This window comes from Zonotrichia albicollis, chromosome 14, assembly GCF_047830755.1.
Source record: "Zonotrichia albicollis isolate bZonAlb1 chromosome 14, bZonAlb1.hap1, whole genome shotgun sequence".
NCBI lineage: Eukaryota > Metazoa > Chordata > Aves > Passeriformes > Passerellidae > Zonotrichia > Zonotrichia albicollis.
In genome coordinates this window covers 9,677,922-9,694,525 of record NC_133832.1, presented here as the reverse complement: position 1 = coordinate 9,694,525, position 16,604 = coordinate 9,677,922, and the positions used below count along the sequence as shown (strand labels likewise).

General features: G+C 44.2%; 1 protein-coding gene across 2 annotated transcripts in view; it reads right to left on the bottom strand.

Moving 5' to 3' along the window:
* COL4A6 (collagen type IV alpha 6 chain) overlaps positions 1-16,604 on the bottom strand; it is a 108,368-nt gene that overhangs the window by 3,584 nt on the left and 88,180 nt on the right. For both annotated transcript variants that reach the window (XM_074551533.1, XM_014265313.3), the window contains 22 exons: positions 16,174-16,357; positions 14,096-14,167; positions 13,601-13,708; positions 12,628-12,849; positions 12,229-12,390; positions 10,113-10,283; positions 9,326-9,469; positions 8,981-9,106; positions 8,485-8,666; positions 8,150-8,213; positions 7,595-7,669; positions 7,133-7,240; positions 6,299-6,406; positions 5,901-5,972; positions 4,504-4,629; positions 4,038-4,154; positions 3,700-3,861; positions 2,705-2,803; positions 2,286-2,432; positions 1,805-1,921; positions 950-1,141; positions 441-727 (listed from right to left, as the gene is read on the bottom strand). In XM_074551533.1, coding sequence (XP_074407634.1) covers positions 441-727; positions 950-1,141; positions 1,805-1,921; positions 2,286-2,432; positions 2,705-2,803; positions 3,700-3,861; positions 4,038-4,154; positions 4,504-4,629; positions 5,901-5,972; positions 6,299-6,406; positions 7,133-7,240; positions 7,595-7,669; positions 8,150-8,213; positions 8,485-8,666; positions 8,981-9,106; positions 9,326-9,469; positions 10,113-10,283; positions 12,229-12,390; positions 12,628-12,849; positions 13,601-13,708; positions 14,096-14,167; positions 16,174-16,357 — 3,045 coding nt within the window. The remainder of the gene's footprint in view (positions 1-440; positions 728-949; positions 1,142-1,804; positions 1,922-2,285; positions 2,433-2,704; positions 2,804-3,699; positions 3,862-4,037; positions 4,155-4,503; positions 4,630-5,900; positions 5,973-6,298; positions 6,407-7,132; positions 7,241-7,594; positions 7,670-8,149; positions 8,214-8,484; positions 8,667-8,980; positions 9,107-9,325; positions 9,470-10,112; positions 10,284-12,228; positions 12,391-12,627; positions 12,850-13,600; positions 13,709-14,095; positions 14,168-16,173; positions 16,358-16,604) is intronic.

The window sequence follows — 16,604 nt, the reverse complement described above, 5'->3', positions numbered from 1 at the left end:
GGCCTGGAATAATAGAAAACCAGCTTTTCACTTGAAAGATGGGAAAATTTGGAAACAATGATGCTGACATCATGTTTTTCTAACAATCTTACACTAATAAGCTTCTAGGAGAGTGCAATGGAAAATTTTTTCCACTGAGAAAGAGGATTAAGTCAATACTGTAGCTGAATTACTGTTTCCACATTTAAAGGTTTTAAGAACAAACATCTGTGGTGATACAGAACTTAGGCAGCAGTGTTAACACCAAAACTGATCAGGGCAGGTGCTGTACACAGCAAACTCAGAGCTACAGCAACTCAGCTGATGAAGAAATGCACTGAGGCAAGAAGAGACAGGGTTCCAGGTTCGTGTAACTCACAGAACACAGTCTCAGTGACCTCATGAGAGAGGAGAGATGGAAATGTTTGAAGCTGCCTTTGCACCAGCAGTAGTGTCCTTACCATAAGGAAGGAGTATCCTATCCACAGGCTGCGCCAGCCCAGGGGACACTGTGGGATGGTGATGTCCTGGCTGTGCACAGCCACAGCCTGGGAAGGTGCCTCACACACAGAGCACCTGCTGATGTACTGTGGGATCTGGACGCTGTCCACGGGCATCATGGGGATGGGAGCAGTGGTGGAGAGCCAGTAGGACTTGTCGTTTCGGCTGGCGTAGTAGCACACCTCATTGATGTTGCAGTAAATGAAAGGCATGGTGCTGAAGCGAGGCAAACATGAGCCAGCAAAGCCTGGAAGAAGCAGAGCAGCAGTCATACCAAGCATCTGCCAAAGACTCCAAACCATACACACCAACATTTAGTGGTGAGGATGGCACCAGTGGCACCACAAGCCACTGGTCAAGCCACCTGCCACCAGCCCCACCACAGCCCTCTGCACTGCCATGCATGATGCCATGGCTTTTTAACTGTAATTTTGCGTTGTTCATTCTTGAGAGAGTTCTGCCAACTCACCGAGGTCCTGGTTGTGGGCCTTCTCCTGTCCCTCCACGTACAAGAGGCTGTATCCATCCCAGAGCTTGTTCATGCCGATGGGGCAGGGCGGGACCTGCTCGGACTGGCTGTGCTTCACCAGCGTGTAGCCAACGCCCACGCTGCGGCCCGGCATGCCCGGCAGCCCAGGGGGACCCGGCTTCCCAACAGCACCTGGGGACACAGGAACATCTCCACTGCCAGGGCACAGGGGGCATCCCTGCCTCTGCACCCCGCCTGGCATTGCTTATGGCACTCTGTACCACCGAGGAGCCCAGGCTATAGGGCTGTTAGATGAATTACTAGACTGAACAGCTCCAAATGCAGCCATTTCACAGCACCACCCACCCATTCTCTTCCTCTTTTAGTTCTCTTTCTTTGCCCAACAACTCTGGTGCCAGTGTGTTGGGTATATCTCACAGTACAGTAGTTCTGAGGATCTCAAAGCACCAACCAAAACCTAATTCATTCATTTCTGCTATAGCACTTGATAATTTTTCTCTTCTTTGTCACAGTGCCTTTCCTCTCCTGTCCAAGCCTCACAGCTATGGTTACTGTGAATACCATATCACTCCTCTAGATCTTCAAGATCCCTCCCACATCCACAAAACATTAAAACCAAAAGATATTTAGAAATGCACCTTCAGAAACACCAGCTGTAACATCAACAAGGACATGTGACAGAACTTTCCTCACTGAAGATTAAATTTCCTTCCTTGCAGACACAAAACACAATACCATAGAAATCCTCTCGTTTTCCTAAACTAATTGGATGTAAGCAAACACAATTCTACTGTTTGCTTCTTTTTATCTGTGCTCCCCAAATCATAAGATTACCTTGAAATCCCTGTAGTCCTGGGGCACCTGGAAGTCCTGGGTCCCCAGCTATGCCAGGGGTTCCAGGTAAGCCATCACGTCCTTTCAAACCAGATCTTCCTGGCAAACCTTTTGGGCCTGAAATAAAATACAACTATTAGTATCATTGTTTCCTCATACTATTGGCTCTGACTCCTGCAGTCATATTCCAGAAGGGAAATAAGATGTCAGCAGTCATGCCAAGAGCTCACTCTTCACCAGCTGTGGTTATAAACAGCCACTTCCAAAAGAGGCTCCACCTGATCTGCTTGTCTGTAAAAGGATTGAGAGGTGCAGCTGGGTATCACATATGGTTAAAAATGCAGCATTATATTTATATATATTATTTGATGGAATTCTTTCCTTAATTAAAAAAACCCTGTAAACATTCCTGATGCATTTGATAAAGTAGTGTTTTCCTTCCAGAAGAACAGCACTTTGGTGATCTGAGTGTACTTTTTACCTGGTTTTCCAGCTGGGCCATGGAATCCAGGGTCTCCCTCAAAGCCAGGAACACCATCAATTCCTGGCAGACCAGGTAATCCAGGAGGGGCTGTGACTTCTTCTGGCTGTGGGGTTATTCCTGGAGCCCCTGGTCTGCCAGGGAGACCTGCACATGGGCAAAGGATGTGTAAGTACCCCACAGAAACCATACAGATTTGATGCTAATCCTGACACAAAGGAGAAAAATGTGAAATTAGAACCACCTTTGTACATCAGCACTGAGTGTCTTCTAAAAAGTATGTCAAGCTCTTTCTTACTTGTTTCAGTCTAAAAGAAATCAAGAGTCTCCCAAATAAGCCCATTAAGGGAGCTCTGAAATCATCCCCAGCCCAAACCAGGAGCAATAAATAACAGCTTTTTAAATCCTCCAGCACTCACCTTGAGGGCCCATTTCACCTTTCAGTCCGGCATAACCAGGATCCCCTGGAGGCCCATCTTTACCTGGCATCCCCATCAGGCCAGGCTCACCTCGTGCACCTGCAAAGACACAGCTGAGACTGGGCCTAAGCCCTGATTCTGACCCACAGCTGTGCTCCCACTGACGGCAGCAACAGCACTGGGGCTCCAAGATGGAGGGGACCACAACCCTCAAAGCAGTCTGTGCCCAGGTTCACATCCACAATGGCTGGAGAGCCTCAAGACAAGTATTTCCACTGCTACCTAACTGTACTTTATTGAAAGTACTCCTCCCCTTCCTTCGGGACAGGCTTTGGAGAGTACACATCTTTAAATGTGTACCCTATTAAATCCATCTCTGTGCACAGCACAGAGGGATGGGATCTGCCAGCCTACAAAGACAGCACAGCTGTTCAACTGGCAGTGGTTCTCCAGGTTCTCCATCCTGCCCTGTCTTCTGAGTTGTGTGGTGCCTCTCAAACCTTGCTCCTGGGGTCCCTGTGTGCAGCTCTCTTTGACCTCCTTTCTACAGACCAAAGAGAGATCAACAAGCTCCCTGCCTTAGCCCAGAACAACATCTCTGAACTCCTACAATCCTCTTAGCCTCTTGTTGAGACCTAAATCCACCACACTAATGCCTCTGAGCATACAGGACAGGTGGGATGAAACAGCAACTCCAGCCCTTGCACAGAGAGCACAAGCACAGCAACATTGCAGGTGGACACTTCTACTCAGAAAAAAAACAAAGATAAGAGGAAAAAGATAATTAGGGACACATTGAGAACATCTGGAGCTGGCCCCACTTTGCTGCTTTTGGAGTCAGTAGGTAAAAGCTGCAGCGGCCTAAAGGAAAGACTGAGCCATCACATTGAGCTGTTACACCTGAAGGAGGAGGCTGCACCAACCGCCCAACAGCCATTCCTGCTGCCACATGACAGCTGCCAAAGCACTCCCAGGTCCTTTCAAGGCAAGGTTACCTTTCAATCCAGATGCTCCAGGGAGTCCAATTGGACCAGTGGGTCCCACGTCGCCCTTAATGCCTCTCAAGCCAAGAACACCAGGGAAACCTGGAGTGCCTGTGTCCCCTTGGTCAGAAGCTGGGCCAGGGGGCCCTCGTGGTCCTGGAGCACCTGGAAAACCTAGAGACAACAGAGTTCACTGGCAAAATCTGTTTCTGTGGCAAAGTGAATTCTGGGGCTATCCCCAGCATCTCCTTCTGTGTGGGGAAAGGCTGGAGTCTCAGCCTCTCCAACAAGGCTGTGAGGTACTGAATGGTACCAGTGCCACCATGACAGAGCTTCCAAACCACACACACCTGAACTGCCATCAGTGCCTGGAACACCAGCATCTCCAGGTCTGCCCCTTATATCAGATGGAAGAGAAACTCCTGGTGTTCCTGGCAGGCCAGGCCGTCCCATAGGACCAGGGAGACCTGGAATAAGAAATACAAAATGAGGGACAACCAAAGGTCTTCATGGATCTTCACAGACATTGACAGAAACAGTGGCTGGGGAGCATTTCTATCAAGGAGAACAAAGAGACATCTCACTACAGGAGGAGAAACAACACATATTGTGCTGTTCAGGAGAGATATAGATACTTTCAGAACCATGCAACCAACCGTTTCTCAAAGTAAAGAGCAACACCACAGATTTCACATTTGCCTGTCAAGCTTCTAACCACCTTTGTGGCTTCAGGAACTGTCTTTGGTAGCTCTGCTGACCAGGCAACCCATTAACCTCAGCTGCAATACATCCTGCTTTCAGAATATCAGTATTTACCCACGTCTCCTGCTGAGCCTTTTGGTCCAGGGAATCCTGCAGCTCCTCTTCCCAAGCCTGGAGAGCCTTCTTCACCCTTTGGACCTGGGAGACCTGCAGGTCCTTTCAGTCCAGCTTCACTCAGACCTAATTAAACATGGTTAACAAAGGTAAGAGAGCCCATTCAAATTGCCTAATAGCAGCCAAATTATGACACAAAATGAGTGGTGATTTAAAATCCAGCCCTTTACTACTGTCTCTGCTGCTTTCAGTAGAGCAGCTGGAATTGGTGATTTGGTGCCTCACGTGTTACTCTGGTTGTGCAGAGTGAATTTAAACAATCTGTGAGATGCTGAGAGAAGAGCACATGACTGTTGTGGTCTCCCCACAAGCTCTTGCACAAGAATGGGAACACAGCAGTCCTGTGACAGGATCTGCTGCCAGCCTGTGTGCTTGTCTCTCACTAGGACACACCAGACTCAAGGCTCTGGTCTTTAAATAACCTTGTGGGCTTCGTGCTGCAGCACAGGGAGGGAGCTCAGTGTGCACAGACTGCAGCAGAATGAACACAGGCACAAGTGGTGCAGGGCAGAGGCTCCCTGAAAGCTGCAGGGAGATGTTCAGAATGCCAATCTAGAAAAAGGATACACTAAAAGCAGCTCTCTCAGGAAAATTGTGGAGGATCTATATGCTGCAAATCATTGCCTTCTGATAATGTTTTAAACAAAGAAAACACAGGTATTGTTTGAGTTGGACACATGAAGTCTATCCATTTTCATCCATAAAACAGCTGCCACCAATTTTAGCTGCTACTTTACAACATGACTGTAACTAAACAAGTCTTTTTGCTAAGATCTTTCTTCACTTCTTTCCTTTAGTAAAACCCTGTTTGCAACACAGAACTGCATTCCATTTCATATGATTCAAATATGAGAAAGTCCAGCAAAAGCTCCCTAAAATCATAATCTGGAAACAAATCAAAAAAATCAGCTTCTGATTTTATTGATGCCTTCCTTGAGCTCCATATAATGGAGGGCTCTGAAAAGTAGTACAGAATCATTTCATTGCTAAGTCCAATACAAAGCAAGCATTGAGCATGCCCTGCTCAAATCAAACATCCATTAGAAAGAGTTTTATGATTTCATTCTATTAGTTTTCCAGAAGTGACACAACCCTTCAGGAATTCAAGGAGAACCATCACCAGAAAAGCCTTTTTAACTCCACAGGCTGCATCCTGTTCTTACTGGCATTGAAGGAGAGTTAGTTAATGCACATTCAGTAACCTGAGGTTTTTCTTTAGGTCACAATTAAAGCCAGAACTGGGTGAAATAGGGGAATTTTGTGGGAAACATTACTCTCATGGAGGAACAGTTACATATCTCCCTAGCTATCACACTTCCACCACACATTTCCTTTACCTGGCGTTCCAGGAGAGCCTTTTGTGCCTGGCAAGCCATTCAGACCATTTAAACCTGGAAATCCATGAAAGCCTGAGGAGACATTGGGAACACAAAAGTGAGCACAGTACACAAAGCCGTAAATCCTCCTTCACACAAATTCCCTTCACAGAAACTCTTCCCACTGCTCCCCCCAGTTTTACCCTCATGAACACCCATTAGAGATTCAAACCAAGTGAAAGCTCCTCCCTTTCCAGCCCTTCCTCTGCTCATTCCTAGCAGCTGGTGCCTGCACAAGTTTGCCAAGAGGGAGCCCTTTCCCACAGCTGGCCCATCACATGCTGCCTGCCCAAGACACTTGGCCAAAACTCGGCTTTTCTGACCCAAATCCTCCTTCCATCTGCAGACTGCACATCTACCTTTAGGTCCCATTGTTCCACGAGCTCCAGGGAATCCGACAGGTCCTGGCTGTCCTGGGGGTCCTGGTGGGCCTGGGGCTCCTCTCAGCCCAGCATTTCCAGAGACTCCTAAAAGCAAGCAGAAAAATATTCCTGTACTACATATCATGTCCAGGCTGAAACAGCTCATAGCTCCATCTTACAGCTTCTGTTCCTGCACTTAACTCATAAGATAGGTGAATAAATAACTATCTAAATAAAGCAGAATCAGATCCAAATCTCTCCCTATGCCACCATCAGCATTGCATTTATCAAACTATTTTTGATTTTGTTAATCATAGCAGTGACATTCTTCATCATCTACTATGTAACACATGAACAGGTCACACACAAATAACTCATTAAATTGTTTTTTCAAATAAAACATTTCACTAACAACCTTCACTGTTCTCCAACCTTTGATCTTGACAATCATTTGGGAATCTACCTGCCAATTACCCCACAACCCAAAGACACTTGTAGCCATTCGTGTGGGCAGATTTGGCTCTAGAGAGGGAACAGACAAAAACATTGCAATGAAAGAGCTGTGAAGAAGCTGCTACTGCTTGTATCTAACTGAGATCTTCTCTATTTGTTAATGGGATTCCTTTGGGTTTCAGTATTGCAGGATTCAGCATATTTGACCAGCAGGACAAGGTGACACCTTACACTACTGTCCAAGAAAATTCCCGTTTTCTTGCCAAACTTCTTGTTTAAGCCTCAGCTGAGAGAGGCCAAACAGGGCTCAGGAAGCATCAAGGTGAGGTTGTCATAGTCACAACAGGAGCTGCAGAACTTGGGTGCTCAGTCCAGTACCTGCTGGTCCTTCCTGGCCAAGATCTCCTGGGCTGCCTTTGGGCCCATTCACCCCAGTGTTTCCTGGATAGCCTGGTTCACCCTTGAGTCCTTCTCTCCCTCTCTCCCCTACAAAGATATAAACAAACAAGTCAGACTGGAGGAAGGCATGAAGAGGGTGAGACACATGGCATGCTGAGTTTGCAGCACTGGTGTTTGCTCAGCCATGACCTGGGCCCTGGGCTGGACTCCCAGGGTGCCAATGCCAGTGCAAGTTCACTCCTCAGGAAGTGAAGGGAACCCAGCATTAGAACTGGGCTGGTCTCAGATATTTTCATTATCACACAGATTTGTGCCCACCTGGATTGCAGACTCCTCAAATCTCACTTTCAGGATTACAAAAATACCCAAATTTGGCAATGCCAACCTGTTTCATCTCTAGAATTTTGTATTCTTGAAGTGAGCAACCAAAGCCTACTTTACCTGGAAACCCTGGGTCTCCTCTCTCTCCTTTTGGACCAGCAGTGCCAGGAACACCAACAGACTCTCCCTGTTCACCTGGAAAAGGAAGGAAAGGCCATTCTGTCATTGACTGTGGACATCAGTTTCCAGGGCTTGTTTAATAAAATAAATCTTGCTATATTTCAAATTCATGGTGCAAACAAAGACAATAGCAAATGATGCACCTGAGTCTTATAACCATCAATGGATGCAGATCCACTCATGCAAATGCACAAGAGACATATCCAGGTAATTCCACAACACCCTGCACTTTTGACACAAGGACATGAGAGAAAAGGGGGCTTCTTGCACTGTCCAACAGGTTTCACACAGTGCTGTGGCCAAACGTTCAGGATCATAAAGTATTTATGCTTGGTATGGGTCTTGTCTGAATGAAGCCTCTTACAAGGGGATTTGTACTTGGAGCCAGCCACTGGAGAGCAATGGGCACTTCCAGAACACTGCTGATTCCTTTGTGTCATTAATATTAGGACAGTGCACAATGAAAGACCAAATACACTGTGAAAGGTTTTTTACCCTTTGGACCAGGAAGGCCAATAGGTCCTGGGAATCCAAGTGTTCCTGTGGTGCCATCTGAACCCTGAAAGAAACCAACCCAACCACAATTAATCTTGGCTTTTTATTCTTGCTGTTCCAGCCTTGGGTCATGTGGAATAACAGAACACAAAGGTGTAGGAAGAAATACTCTGTAAAATTCCATTTAATGGTATGAGCCAACCAAAAACAATCTGGAAGTTTTGTAATGAAAAATCCTGCTAGGTTCTACTGCTGTGCTACAGAAGTACCAATTAGAACACAGGGTTTTGCAAAGAGCACCCAGAGAAGATGATGACACTTAAGAAGGTATTTACCCTCTCTCCTGGCATTCCTGGAAATCCCATGATACCATGTGCACCCTTCTGTCCTGGCAGGCCAGGTTGTCCAGGTGGGCCAGGGAAGCCTGGGTCACCATGAGGACCTCCCTCTTTGCTTGGTGACCCAACTGGACCAGGGAGACCAGGCTGCCCACGGCTTCCTGGCATTCCTTTATCACCTGGATAATACAGAAGAGTGGAATTTCATTCAATAATACAGACATCCAGCTCGTTTGGGTCAGTTGACCTGTTACCCTAAACTCCCCTAAAGAGGAAGAAAGAGTGGCATTAGATCTACAGAACAGAACTCCAAAGGAAAACTGTTTTCTCAAAATCCAGAACTGCCATATGGAAGTCTTGCTAGAATGGGAATGGCAGAACTGAAAACAGTAACACTGTGGGCACTGCCAAAAGGACAGACCATGCTCCACTGATAACAAGCCCAAATACTGAACAACTGATACTGGCAACTAACTGCAATGTTGTGAAATACCTCTAGGTCCTGGGAATCCTCCCAGTCCAGCTAATCCAGGATCTCCTTTGTCTCCTTTGATTTGCAGTGCCTGTTCCGAAGTCCCAAGAACAGGAAGACCTGGTGGACCTATATCACCTCTGTCACCTGAAGAAATAAAAAGTCAGGAAATCTTGCAAAATAATCTAGCAGAGAAAAACAGAACTTCCATGTCTCCTGATGCAAATTCATTAGTACTCTTTGGTAAACAGGCCAAAGTGTTGAAAAATAGAAGATTACAATATTTAGAAGAATAATACCAGACACAGACATTTCAGAATTGCCTCCTAAGTCCCTCTGCTGCAAAAGCCATTCAATGCTTCTCACCTTTTTGACCTTGAAGTCCCACAGCTCCTGGACTTCCTTTTCCTCCAGCTGTGCCAGGAGCTCCTTTAAACCCATTCACTCCAGGGGCACCAGGCAGTCCTGGCATACCAGGGAAACCAAGCAGGCCAGAAGAGCCCTTCTCACCTGCATAGAAATGTTGAGAATTAAAAAGGGAATATCAGTCTCTCCTGGTACACCCACTCTGGGGCAGGGAGAGGCTGCCTGGGGCTGGCCAATCACCCAAATCTGGGTACTTAAACACATGGCACAGGCACAGCACTGTCACTGTCTCCACTCACAGTACTTTCAACCAGCACTTCTCAGTTCACCTTTGAGAGCCTGGGCCTGCTTCCAGTGCAGATCAAACACAATCAGTTTCCAAGAGAACAACATGCAGTTCCACAGCTCTATTGCTTTGTGTTATTCTCCAGGTAACCAACCACTATACTGGTGCGTAAAGATCACACAGTTTGTAAATTTTTCCTTCCCATTTGATTTATTCTTGATTCTCTCCCTTCTTTCTATAAATTTCATTCACTGTTCATTTCTTCAATTTTCTTGTCTTGATTTACACAATCCTTTGTCCACAAGGACCTAAGACCTTTAAGATAGATTTTCTTAGGAACATTATTGATAATTAAGTCCATAATTTGTAACTCAGCAGGAAAACAAATGCATCCCAACACTAGCTGGGGACTCATTCAATTCCAGCAAGTTGGGCCTAAAATCAGCACCAGCAAGGTTATTTTTTTTGTGGACACAGCAATCTCAGGACTGAAACACCTACCTTTTGGCCCAGAGAAACCTGGATGTCCATCCTGACCAAGGGGCCCAGGTGGCCCTACGAATCCGCTTTCCCCAGGAGATCCTGGAGCACCATCAAGACCTGGGAAGCCTTTCATGCCAGCAGGGCCTTGTGGTCCTACATCCCCAGCCACACCTTTGACTCCAGGAGGTCCTGAATCAATACAAGAAAGAACTCAATCCAGGATATTGCACTGAACTAGGACAGCCTGTGGCAGCTTCCCAAGCTCTTTAAACACAGCACTGTTTTTAATGACAAATGGACCTCATGGCACATGCAGCCTACTAGAAGGCATAAAGCTTAGAACTGCAGAAGCATTAGTCATCTAATCATGAAATACCTACAAGGAGGGTTACTGCCTACACCACTACACAACTGGCAAGAGTGAAACCCCTTATTTTGACCACCAGACACTGACCTGCAATGCACAGTCTTACCTTCATCATCAGGGCAGCCAAGACAGAATGGGGAGCATCATTAATGCCAGCTTCTGCTCCCTACCCCACATCTGGGTGAACCAGAGATCAATCAGCTAGACAGACTTATTTTCACAAGTTCTTTTTTCACCTTGGGAGTTGAGCTGTACTTCTCAAGAGCCAATTGCTCACTACAGGAACAAGCTGATTGTGCTCTCACAAAACCAATACCATATGCACTACTTTGCCTCTATATGTTTCTAGCTGAAGCTTTGTAATGGTTTACAATTTTAAACAAAGGCTCAAACCATTGAAAACAGAATGCTCAGAGCCAAAGGAATGAAGAGAAGGAAAACTCAGGTGGCTTCTGAAAAATTACATTTGTTGCAATTGCTGTCAATATTCAAGCTGTTATACTCAGGGCTTTGTGCAACAACCCAGCAATTTTTTAAGCAGATTAAAGAGCTGACTGATTTAAGAAGACAAAGAAGACACACACACTTAAAATCTCTGCATATTAATAATTTCCTTATAGGCTTGAGACTTTGTTACTGTCTGAGCATTCTCATTACAATGGTTCTTTGCCTCCTGCTTTGATTAGCAATGATAAGGGGTATCACCTATGGTCAATGCAATTCTTGTAGCATTAAAAGCTGGGTTGTTAGTCCATGAGCTTTTATGCTACACTGCATTTTCTCACCTTGACAGCCTATGTGAAGAACCCATAACCAAACAGTGTGACATCAGAAATGGAGAGTTGATGATAAATGGAATAGAAACATGGTGAAGGAAAAAACAGACAAAATATGTAAACAGGAAGAACAAGGCTACAAAAGAAATTAATGATTCAGGGAGACAACAGCTGTAAAAAAACCTTAGTTATTTCGAGCTTATCATCCTAGCAATAGGAGATTTTTAAAAACAGTCAAGGGAAAGTCAAATATGGCATACAGACCATAAATGTGAAACAATAGAGAGGCAGAAGGAATGCTAATATTAAAACTTTTAAAAATTAAATCTCTATAATTTTTATGTCAAGTTATGTTACTGCTTTCATTCATTCATTGCCACTGTGCTTCAGCACTGACATTCTACATGTCAGAAGAGGACTTTTATGTCCCAGACCATTATCTACCAATTCCCAGGTCTCTCTTTGCTTGGTTCTCAAATCTTTCATATACTGTTATGAAACACTTCAGTCAGTGCAGCTTTACAGATACCACTATACTCCAGTGGTGGGGATTTTTTCCTCTGAAGTGAAGGAAAATAAAGCTCTCTTCTGCTTCAGCAAAGAGAAAGACAGAGAAGACAAGTGCTTGTCCTGAGAAAGTCAACAATTTTTCAATCTAAATCACATTTCAAGTAACCCTACACAATAGAAATTAATTGTCATGAAAATGGAAATGAAGATTAGCCAATGATACAGCCAACACACAAGAGCAAAGATGTTAAAAACTTCACAACATATACGATGCTTTCTTCTATCTTTCTACTGTACTTCCTACAGTATTGGGGTAACATTTCCCAGCAGGAACTGCCCAGCAGTCAGAGTCAACAGGCCCAAATTCTGCACTGTTATCCCTAACCAGAGATAGGAGCTCACTCCAAGCAATGCCAAACTTCTCCCACACTTCAACACCCCAGAGCTCAGCTCCTTGCCTTCATTTGAAAACACCACATACCTGGTGCTCCTGCCAGGCCAGCTGACCCCAAGGGTCCTGGTTTTCCCTTAATGCCAAAAGGGCCTCCATGGCCAGGAGGACCCCGCAGTCCAGGGACACCGGAATATCCTGGCTGACCCTGTGCACCTTTAACACCCAGGAGGCCTGGTCTTCCATCCAGCCCTGGAAACAGAGAGATGGGAAGCTACAGAACAAATAAAGCAAAATTCACACTTCAAATTAAAAAGTGAGTTTTAATAAAAGCCTTTGAGTTGCATTAGATTCTAATGGAAAACCAGCAAATCACCATCTATGAGCAGCTCAGAGGAGCTGCATTATCTTAAAGTGATTGCAAAGAGGAAGGGTCTTTAAAAAAGAAACAGTTTGGTATTCTCAGATACAAGCAATATCAGTGCTTACCTTTTGGTCCTGGAAATCCAATATCACCTGTAAGCCCTTTGTCACCTGGAAGTCCAGGTCGGCCACGCTCTCCCACAGCTCCACTCTCAGCACCAAACACATCTCCAAGAGCTCCTTTTATTCCAGCTAAGCCTGGAGCACCCATTTTCCCAGGCAAACCATCTGTTCCATCCAGTCCTGGAAGTCCTTGTGAGCCTTGCTCTCCTCGAGGCCCAGGGAAGCCTCAAAGACAAGACCCATAAAAGTCACTCCACAGAAGTACTGAATACTGCTTCCAATTGCATCTCAAATAAAATACACATTTAAAAATTTTCTATTAAAGAAAAAGTTGCTTGAAAAGCTGCAAAATATTTCAGCACTGAATTAGAAACAATAATTGATGATGGAAAGATGAAGCTGTTGAAAGGTTTAGGTTTTTTGGACCTTTTTTGTTCAAGAAAAGAATACTGTAGAAGTGTGCAGCTGCAACTATATAAAGCATTCCAAGCTTGCTTTTGCTAGATGGTAGGTTAAGCAAAAGCACAAAACCCCTAACCCTCATCATCTTTGCTTCTTGGTCTTTACACAACCATCAGAAATTCCTATGGCTAAAATGAGTCCAAGCACTGTGTACAGTGTGCCTTGACCAGAGTACCACGGGGCTTAAAATAAATGTTACACTAAATTTGTGGCTAACCTAGACTGGAACCAAGTAGGTGACAATGGACTCTGGAGAAACAAACTGCAGACTGTTCTCCTTTCTCCCAGCAGTGATACAGTGTTACAGGCAGGTGATAAACATCCTGAATATTCCCTTTGTTTTCTCCCAAGCTGCAATCACTTGTCTGCACTTGCAAGGAGAGCAATGGAACATTCAATGGAGCATTATGAATGTGTGAGGCAGAAGTGGCCAGGAAGGTCAGATAACTCTTCTGATAAAGTACTGTACGCATTGATCAGACAACAAAAAGAACTCCAGCAACTTCCCTCTTACCAGGTTCCCCTTGCAAGCCTATTATTCCTGGAGACCCTGGCTCTCCTTTAGACCCATGTAACCCAGGTTGGCCTGGAATGCCAGAAAAGCCTTTGCTGCCTTTGGGTCCTAAGGATAAAAATATATTAATTAATAATATCAACAAACAAACAGCAGAAGACAAAAACACAGCACAGGAAAACAGGATCAAATCTTTTCTGCAAAGTTGGTGCTGGATACAAAATTTAAGCTAAATAGAGTCTAAAAGCTATGGCCACATATAAGCAGAAAGTTTGTGTTCAAGGCTACATGAAGGCTAAAAAATGGTGCAGTTAATATGATCCTCCATGGGATTTAGGCCTAGTCACTTTAGGAAAAAAAAGGACATTGTTCTGCCAGTTAACCCTCTGGAATAACTATCCCTTGGAGGAGGACTAATTGGGAGGTATTATCTTCTTTGACAAATGAGAGCTGTTTGGCAGTCAGTCAGTGCATTACATCATCTTGTGTCCCCACCTGGCAGTCCTGGAAAGCCGGGAGTCCCTGGGGGCCCATAAGCTCCAGGAACTATGCAGGGCAAGGTGATACCTACAACAAAGAAACACCAAGGTTGTAGCCTGACTCTGCCAGTTTAAACCAGTGATACTGTATTATTGCCTTTATCTTAACTTTCTTATTAAATCATAGTTCTGACTTGGGATCTCTCACTGGTTTACTTTCAAACTGGTACGAAGTCATAGACTCTAAATGCTTTTCCTCATTTTCACAATAAGGTCTTTCAATGTGGACAAATAAGGAATGATTATTTCTTCTACCCACACACTTTTCTTTAATATTAGAAATGAATCAATATTAGAAATTTCTTTAATATTAGAATGATTATTTCTTCTACCCACACACTTTGTAGGATGTTATGTATTATAATGTATGCATTATGTATTATAATGTATACATTATGTATTATAATGTATGCATCCTACAAAGTGTGGATGTTATCAAAGGACGTTATGTATTTTCATATATGCATTTTATTTCCTAGTATGGGAGGAAAGGCACTCACAAGTTTTCTTACACATCTCTGTGGAGGTGCAAACTGAACTGGCTAATGACTTACTCCCTTTCCCACATGTTCTGACTATAAATACTCTCCTACACAAAGGACTGTTCATTGTTCCCAAAGCTTTCATGTAGCACTCATAAAAAGCTGGCTTGTGATGTACTCTGCAGAATAAATTGAGTTCACATCACACACAGAGCATTTTACTTTTACTTATCTCAAAATGCAACTTTAATTTAGCAGATTCTGTAGGAGAAAATTTACTGAACAAATATGTAAGTTTTTACAACCAGGAATTAGTAAGCTTTTAGCATTTAGCAAGTGACTTGAAAAAAAGCTTATGCAGACTGTCCCTGGGGGAGATTAATGCTACATCAATACAATGGACATCTCCTCCCATAACAAGAAGGCAGCATGACACTGGTGTGAGGTACTATCCCCATCCAGCACATCTGGCAACCTCCTGGGGCTGCCCTGGCCTTGCTCTCACCTCCCTCTGGCTCTGAGACTCCTCTGCCAACTCTTCTCACTGTGGTGGTCTTACTACCAAGGGTTTTGAGCTCAGAACATCACTTTATCAGTCCAGAAATCTATGCCACTATATTATGCCTGCAAATACTTTACTAGCTCTGCATTATTGACATGGACAGAATTACACACCTAGAAGCCCAAGTATACACAGCATGCAAAATACACTGAAAATCATCAGTGACAAAGAAAAAATACTGTTTACCTAAAGTTATATTTAAATGGAATCAAGACACTGGGACCAGCTTTCTGCAGTCATTTTGTAATGAAAACATTTTCCATAAATGTTTAGACATGAATTTCCATGTAACTAAATTTGAGAATGAGCATAAAACATCATATATGAAGTATTATCAAACCCATATTTACTTTATCACTGTCATTGTGGTATGCTTTAGGTGCATATAATGCCACACCAACTGAGCCAAACCACAGTACCTCAGGAAGCAAACAGAGCCCAGAGCTGGTTGCACAAGTCTTAACTGAACTCCCCACCTGACTGTCTTGACAACCTCTTATTCATCAACATCTGTTCATTCATACAATGCATTACCATTTCTTCTTTTTAAAAAATCTGGAGCTCTTATTTCAATAATAGTAATATTTCTGAAAACTGAATCAGACACCTCAGATATCAGTGAATTACTATTTGGACAATGATTTAGGTGTTTCCAAAAACCTAATTTTATCACTCTTCATAACCACCTTTGGTGTAAAATGGATCTCCAGCAATAGCCAGGGAGTAGGTCCAGCTAATACTGTTAGTATTTCAGCACTGCTTGAGTATTTATTGCTCATTATCTGTGTCCTCCTGAACACGACAACTTGAGAAATCTGTGACTGCCATGTGAGGCCAGGTGAGCCCACAAACAACTTTCAATTAATTTGAAGAGCAGTCTTCAGCCTAATGCAATCTTCTGGCCTGGCCACAGGCACAGCAGTAAATTGAGTACCATTTCACTTGCAGCTTTACCCTTTTTAAAGTAAAACCAGACCCAGCAATACCTACCTGGAGGGCCTGGAAGACCTGCTTGTCCTGGAAACCCATCCATTCCACTGTCACCTGGTGGTCCACGAACTCCACTAGGGCCTGGGTATCCAACACCAGGAGAACCAGGCTCTCCTCGATGGCCCTTGGAGCCAGGCAATCCTGGCAGACCCTTTTCACCTGGGAAACCCAGCCCACCATCACCCTGTGCACAGCAAAGACAATTACAGCTCAGAGTCAAAGGGATGCAGAAAGAATGTCCATTACTATAATTTTAACAAGTGTGTAAGAGTTTGGTTGGGTCTGTGCAAAGTTCAGGTGAGCCTGAAAAGATATATAGAAACCACTGTAAATTATCCATCCTTACTTTAAAATGCAGCAAAATTAGGTGACTATAACAAAGAATATTTTATGTTGTATTTGCCAAAATGCAAATACTCCAGATTCTGAAA